This window comes from Phalacrocorax carbo, chromosome 5 (assembly GCF_963921805.1).
Source record: "Phalacrocorax carbo chromosome 5, bPhaCar2.1, whole genome shotgun sequence".
NCBI classification, from domain to species: domain Eukaryota; kingdom Metazoa; phylum Chordata; class Aves; order Suliformes; family Phalacrocoracidae; genus Phalacrocorax; species Phalacrocorax carbo.
The window spans coordinates 35250885-35258680 of record NC_087517.1 but is presented as its reverse complement, the minus strand read 5'-3'; the positions used below and the strand labels follow the sequence as shown (position 1 = coordinate 35258680).

The window sequence follows — 7796 nt, the reverse complement described above, 5'->3', positions numbered from 1 at the left end:
GGCACCTGCCCGGCCCGACTCTCTGTACCGGGGGGGGGGGGGGCGGCGACGCCTCATTTTCTTCATGGCCACCGCTTCTGGGGGTTAAAAGCATTAAAGGAAGTTAAAAGTGGCTCCAACGTGCAAGCGGTAGAAAGCAACCTGCTTTTTGCCGTTGCAGTAAGAATATCTCCCGGTTTTCAACTCCCCTTGAAATAGCCAGCATAGTGACAGGCCGGCTCTGGAAATAAATACCGGGGGCATAGAAGTCTGTAAAGGCAGCCGTTGTCCTGACTGTTCACGTTGCACGTGTGGAAGGAAGGCGTACAAGTGCACTGAAGGGTTGTACAAACACAGTAGCGATTGTTGGTTGAACTGTAACCCGGATTTCCAGCACAGTTACAGAGACTGTAAGAATGCTTGTAAGCTGAAGGTGGCTAAGTGTTTCAATTGTTCATGGAGTTCTGTCTGTTGAGAATTTTCTTCCCACTGAATATCTCATGATAAAGAGGCTTCCTTTTCCTTCACGTCATCTTTCAATAGTCCTATTTGCTCAGATGCTGTTACTACTGCTTAGACACGCAAGGTCTGTGTTCTTTTCTCACGTACGAAGCGTCAACAAAGATGGGAAGAACTGAAGTGCAGGCTTTGGTGCGGGTCTGCAGGATACTTGGATCCTTTCATCCCCCTCTCTCCTCAGAGGAGACAATTCTTAGTCCATGGAAGAAACAATTACATAGAAGGCCTGTTTGGTAAATTTTATGGCATGAAATGCTACCAGACAGTAGATATAAATGTGACTATAAATAAAAGCTATAGTAGAAGGTAACTGGCAGTTCTTACATTTGTTTAGTCCTTATGGTGATGTGGCAAGACGCAAAGGACAGAAAAATTACATGATTTATTTTTTTTCACCCCCCTCAGTTATTTTCGGCTTTGCTGCTGCAAAACACAGTGGAAGCACAACCACAGTTAGTAAAAGTACTTAAAAGCAGATGTTTCGATTCTTCTGGCAGTATCTGAGGCATCCTTTTCAGCCTGTTTTTCTCTCTTCCCCCTCCCAACTTTACTGAATAACCCTATTCTTTCTCATAGTGGCATAAGGACAAAATCCTCACTTTTTTACAGAAGGAGGCTTAGCCTGTATACGTTTATCTTATAGAAGAGGACTCCAGTGTTCCTTTAAAGCAGCAGACTGATGTGAAGTCATATGCCTTTCAATTAAATGTTAAACCTACCCCTTGCAAAGTGTGTTTTAAAACAATGGTAAAAACTGTAATGCCAAAACCTGTTCCACAGTGCTGTTTAGTAACACGAAATATATCATGTTCAAGTCAAGACTTGAGAGACTTGAAGAGTTGCATTGCACCACGAAGTGGGGAGGAAGGAGAGAGAAGATCGATTCATGTGCCATGTCTGGACCTTTTTTACAGCACTTCTCTGTCTGTGAGGTGAAGTTATGTTTGCTGCTTTAGACATCTGCGTTGCTACTTGTAGTTCAGACTTGAGATCAACAAAGAGATGGCACAACTCTAGTTTTGTGGTCTTGAAAAGAATTCCACAAAAGTCTAGGCATCCGACTTTAAGCCAAAATCTGTTTTTATTCATACTGATCATATAAATTACAGATGTTACCAAACTATATACACAATTGCTCTTGTTCTGGAAAATTATTTATACATGATGCTTTCTGGGAGAAGATGGCTTACTGTCTGCAGCTTGGTTTGAATCACTCAGATTAATGAACAGAGATTTGTTCGTTCATTTAAAATCTACTCCTGTGTATCACAGAAGTATCTCATTATCCTCTTACTATTCACTTGCTTTCAGCTAATGTCAGCAGTGAGTGGAGTGAGTAAGAAGGGAGAAATGAAAGTAAAATCCAGGTCTTACTGATTGAAAGAGGCTATGTTTTCATCCTAGATGTCTAATTTGTACCTGCTCAAGAGTATAAGAGTGTAAATCCTCAAGTGTTCATATGTATTTTAAGAACTTTGCATGCTTTAACCATACATTCTGCAGACAATAATTAGATCTTGAATGAGCCTGCATACATGAAAGGCAGTGGCCTTGGAATTGCCTGTTTATTATTCTATTAACAGAGTTTTTAGGGATAACACTGAAGGGAAAAAACCACAACAAAACCAAACAACCCAAACACAGCACGAAACTGTGCCTGAAAGAAAAAAAAGATTATTTAAAAAAGGTAATTTACCACTTATATAAAAAACTAGTTATTCTGCTTATTAAGTGAGTCTCTGACAGGCATGTAATATTTTGCCACGTAGCACAAATTTCCCAGTGGTCAGCAAATGCTGCAGCTCTTCAGTAGCTGTTTTTAAAAGCTGTCCTTCCCAGTTCACATCTACCAGGATAGTATCCAAACTGTGTCAGATCAGGATTTTTTTTCTTTGTAGACTTTCTGATAGTACTTGCTGTAGTATCTGAGTGCTTCATGCACGAATAGATTTATTTCTGCAACTATTTTATGAGAGGGGTAAGTTTTACTAACCTTCTCTTACGGTGGCAAAGTGGATACAGCCTTTTTGGCACCACAAATTTTGTGTCTGTTTCTTTTCTGGAGCTCCCTTTTCCCACACATTCTTCATAATTCTGCCTTCCTTCCACAGATTGTGGTGTGGCAGCAGATAAAAATCTATGCTGAAGGTAGTTCATCTTTGGAAAACAAGTAAACCCTTAACACTTATGGCACATTCGAACTTAGAAGGATGTGAATCTTCGCTCTAAAATAGAAGCTAAACCACTAGTATACAAGGTGACGATTAAACAGAAAAATCTTTAATACAATAAATCCTAATTTCCCCAAACACGTTAATGTCTTCATCCTTATATGCTGTTCTCAGAAGCAAAACATTGTGTTATACTTTCATATTTACAGTAATTCTGTGGATGTTAATTCTGCAAGTAAAATTTATCTCTGCTGGGTCCCACTGAAGTGAAATGACCTCCAAGCCAGAAAGGATTTGGCCTTTTATCAGTGAGGACAGCAATTCTGACTTCCAGGAGGCTATTTTTAATCCCTAGGGAGAAGATTCCTGGTTTACATGGTATCAATAACAGAAAGAGGCCCAAGAATAACATCATAATGGTTCCCAGGAAATGCTGATTTACAAAGATGGCAAAAAAAAATTTACTTCATCTTTAACCCATGCAGTGTTCACATGATTACTGATTTTTCCAGTATGTGAACTTCAGTCAGTTGAGTAAGGAGAACTCAGCTAGAAGAAAAGAAGGAAAAGATCAGTCTTATAGCAGTTACTGTTGTTCATTCAGAAATAACTGCAGATGAAACCTTCTCTGGCTCAGAGTAACTGTAGCATCATTCTGACAAGAAACACAAACTGGTAAGGATCTGAGGATCCTGTTTCTAGTTCTTGAATGTTCATTAGAAAGTACTGTGTGGGAAACAGTTGCAATAAAAATGACATGTATTTTTATATGAACTTTTGTGGTTCTTGCAGCCTATGGATATGTATAGTGGGATTGTTACTGGAGCCCTTATTTTCCCAATGGGTCGGGGAATCTGGAGAGGGGGGACATAGAAGGGAATTCAGCAAGACTGCAGAAAGTACATCTTGCTAAGACTGACTTGTAGGATATTTTGTCCTGCTGCAGATTTCACTCTTGTTCTCAGTATCTCACATGGTGGTTTTTATTGGCATCTCATGGAGTAAAGCATTGCTTTAACAATGCAGATTGTCTGCTTGCTGTACTTAGCAGCTCTTCCCCAGGGTACATTACAATGTGTGAATTTGGGGTGATAAAGGAAAAAAAAACCTCTGTATTTTCCTCATTCCCATTTAGCAAGATAAATAGAATGGAAAAAGGAAGGAAGGAATTCTTTAAAGATCTTCCGTACAAAACTATTTTCTTCCCTGATTTCTCGTAGGATTTGAAACCATTTGTAGAAAAAGCCTCCAGAAATCCACCTACCATCTAGCAGCAGTGAACCACTTCTCTAGTACCTTTTAAAACTGCAGCATGATTGTACTTAACCCTCCTAACTCATCACCAAACACATTCTTTTTGCGTGGTTGCAACCCCAAAAGATGGTGATGGTTGCAGCTGCTTTGGAAGCTCTGGACTGAGCTGGTTTGCGAATTACTGTGCATGCTAAAAGAAACTGAAAAGTTTTGGAGCCTGATTATAAACAAAAGTGAAGCCAATTATTCTTTTTTGCTGCTGAAACTTCAGGAAGTACAAATGCCTGTGTAGTTCACAAATGCAGTTCAGAAGGTCAGAACAGTTTTCATATGTATAAACCAAACAACAAATGAGTGGGGACATGCCTCAGATCAGGTATGGGAGGTTTTAACACAGAATTTTTGTTCAGGCTAGTATTTCAATTTTAGCTGGAGAACTAGTTTGTCGTGAGCACCATCAGAGAAAAAGGTAAAGAAGCAAAAAAAAATCTTTTGCTCTTGAACAGATCTTCAGCTTGGTGTGTATTAAAGAACTCCTCTGGTTTTATAGAATGTTTAACTGTGCTTCCAGTCATCGACAGTCAGGATTCTGATTTAGTTTTGTTCTGTTTCTGGGTGAGGAGGAGTGTTTACAGAGAGGCATTGGAAGGGGAGTTCCCAGGCTTTTAAATACATAACTATTTTAAGATCATAAGTCGTTGAACATACAGAAAACTAAGGGCTAGGATTAAAAAGGAAGTTTTCTTTTAAAGCTGTTAAAGCCAAACCACTGCGATGTTTCCTAACAGAAATCTGCTGGACAAATCCCCAGTGGGTATACATCAGTGGTCTAAGTACTCTAAGCCATGATAATTCAGAACACAATTTATAGTCAGTAAGTAAAAGAGGAAAATATGTTTAATAGGATGTTGGTACAGGATGTTCCCAGTCTTTCTATATACTTAGTGAATATTAGTTTTATTTGCTAAAAATGTTTTAGTTGACTTTTAATTTCTCACTTTGGTACCCCTTATAGAAACTTGCCGCACCAAAAAGTTGTGCAAGTTTGCTGAATCGGAAATTTTTACGTTCCTTACGCATCTTCCCTGAGCAACCCCAGAATCTCCAGAATTAGGGTAATCATTATGTATTTGTCAGTGTGAAGGCTTCATTTGTGCAAGGACTCTAAGATCTTTCGATTATGAAAGATTATTGATTATCTTTCGATTTGTGGCTCACTGGCCAGCGTGTCAGATGATTTCACAGTGCTTCCAAGTACGCTTGCATCATCCTGTCCCATTTAGAAGACAAAATGTCTGCACTATCGTTTCAGAATGTAATACGGCAAGTGATGAAAGCTCTAATTTTTTTCATAATTTTACAAGCAGCCTTTTTATATCCAGCTTAGTATTAACTTATGAATCAAAAAGTTTACAACATACGGCAGTTTCGATCACTGTGGGGCTCAGGTGTTCTCTCAGCACAGCATAAACACTTGGAGACATTGGAAGAAGATCTGATGGAGAATGTGGATCTCTAGAATCATTTAAGCTTTAAAAAAACAAAAACAAAAACCACAAAAATAATCTTAAAAGCAACCTAAATCCCTCTAACCTGATGCATAGCAGTGGATGTGGTGAAAGCTTAAGTTAGTTAAGCCTGTACTCAGGCTTGCTGGTGGCCCTGTAAGCACATGCCGACAACCTGGTATATGTTTAAAAATGTAGGAGATAGGACCAAGGGAAAAGAGGATAAGTCTCACTCTGTAATATCAGCTACTGGAGAGAAAAAGGAGACAGTGAAAGATAAGTAGATCAGTGTCGTAAAGTGTATTCAATTTTTGCAAATGTTTTGCCACATGGATGGGAAAGCACCGTAGAAGTGACGTTCTTTACTTCCCTTTCTTGTCTTCAGCAGTCCTTGGCCAAATAAAAACACACAATGTATTGCTATCCCAAACTATTTACATAGGGGAAGGGGGGCAGGGAAAACTTTGAAACAGTATGTATGTTTAATAAATATAACATTTGGAGTGTAATATATCTGGGAGGATACTTACATTTTGGAGACTGGGATAAATACAGAAGGAACATAGCCTTTGCCACCTCCATCTGAGGGCTTTGAGACTAAAAGTAAATATTGGAAAAATTAAATAATGCATAGTAATTTTATTATTTGTTTGAAACTGATTATCTGCTCTAAGTGCTGCACACCATAATGTATTAAAAAAGAAATGTTCCTGTTTACGCTTAAATAAGCGGCCATAAAAATGAGGGGAATTCCTGAGATTAGTCTTTGAGTTCAGGTCTTAGTCACATAATTGACTGTGCTCCCTTGATATGAATTGCCATCTCAGAATTTAATAGGGTAGCTGATAAAAGAGCCCTCAGTAGGGCATCAAAACCGAACACACTGTAACTCCACAAGCTTGGTGCTTCTGAGCCTCTAGATTACAGTCTGCGTGGAGCTCTGTCTCTACAGATACAGCTTCAGCAATGTCTTTTGCATGAAATTAAGCATATACATACATTTTCAGAGGATTGGAGCATTAGGCAGAGTCCACTGAATTAAAATGAAGAGGAAAAATATTGCTAGCCTCCAAATATTTTTGAGTAATGTAGGAATTTGAATTCAAATGGAATTGTAACCTTCTATACTGAAAGTCTGGAAGAATGTGTATTATTGATTTAAAAAATCGAGGCTTTGAGGGCGTTTTCGAGAGAGAGCAAGTTTGATCTAAAAATGGCCTGACTTGTAAGTTGGACAGGAAAGAGCATGGGCCTGAGCATGTCTGGACCCACTCTTGTCTAGCCTGTTTGTATTTTCCAGTGCAGTTGCCAGGGTTTATACTGCTGGAATAAAGCAGTATTGGAAAGTTTGGAAAATACAGAATTCCTTGAAATTAAAGAAATGGCATGTTACAGTATTAAACAATTATGAAGCCAATTAGCAGGATGACTCTTCAATTTCGTCTCTTCTGAACACCCGAGCGCTGAATTTTGACATGCATCGGTCAGGAAAAAAAAAAAATCCTGTTTTTTGACTCTTTCTACCCTAAGATCTATTTTTTAGCTTCTTCTAGATATTGTTGTCATTACTTCTAATGTGACCTCTAAGACCAGGGATATATTTGCAAAATGAAGGTGTCTAAATAATAGACACATGTTGAAACAGTTCTTTTAATGATGCTAATTAAAGGAGGCATCTTAATCTGTTCCCTTTCTCCTTTCCCCACATTCTTCAAATTGCCTCTTGCCTTTGCAGCTGCTTTGCAGAAAGGGTTAATACAGAAATGGAGCCCAACCTTCATTTGGCTGACAGCTGTAGTGTTTGCCAAAGGCCTTATCTTTGGGAATGTCTGGATACAGATACTTCAGAGGGTTTTCAGGAACGTTGTCTGCCATAATAACTTTGTAATCGCGCAGTATGTCAGCAAAAGGCAGTGCAGATAAGCGACCTTTGTTATAGGGTTCCACTGAATGAAATGTTACGTCTCCTGTAAAAATACAAAGGCACTGTCACCGCTGATAACTGGTAGATCAGCATCTGCAGATGGAATGAATTTTTGCCTTTCTTTTGCAGTTTACAGTGGTGTGAGTTTTAGCTGTTTATACCAATGTTAGTATCTTTCAAGTTATACTTTCTGCACAAGTGGAAACAAATGTAAAGCCTGCAGTAAGGAGGTAGTGAACTTACATAGTTAATATAAAGGACCGACAGGTAAACTTTCAGAGCTTTGTTTGTGTTTCAGTAAATATGATACTTGTATCTTGCCCCAAACCATACGAAGATATGATACATGTGAATTTTACTTTGAAACCAAAGAAACTGTGGCTTTTGTATTACAGGTGTATTGCAGAGTTTGAGGTTTATGTTGTGGTTTTTGTTTATCTT

General features: G+C 38.7%; 1 protein-coding gene across 1 annotated transcript in view; it reads right to left on the bottom strand.

Moving 5' to 3' along the window:
- Positions 1–1552: 1552 nt before the first annotated feature.
- The window catches only part of STAT4 (signal transducer and activator of transcription 4), a 39904-nt gene continuing 33660 nt past the window's right edge, over positions 1553–7796 (bottom strand). Inside the window, exons 20-23 of the mRNA XM_064451994.1 lie at positions 7207–7398; positions 5962–6028; positions 5345–5453; positions 1553–3218 (exon numbers count right to left, since the gene is read on the bottom strand). Coding sequence (XP_064308064.1) covers positions 3192–3218; positions 5345–5453; positions 5962–6028; positions 7207–7398 — 395 coding nt within the window. The 3' untranslated portion in view covers positions 1553–3191. The remainder of the gene's footprint in view (positions 3219–5344; positions 5454–5961; positions 6029–7206; positions 7399–7796) is intronic.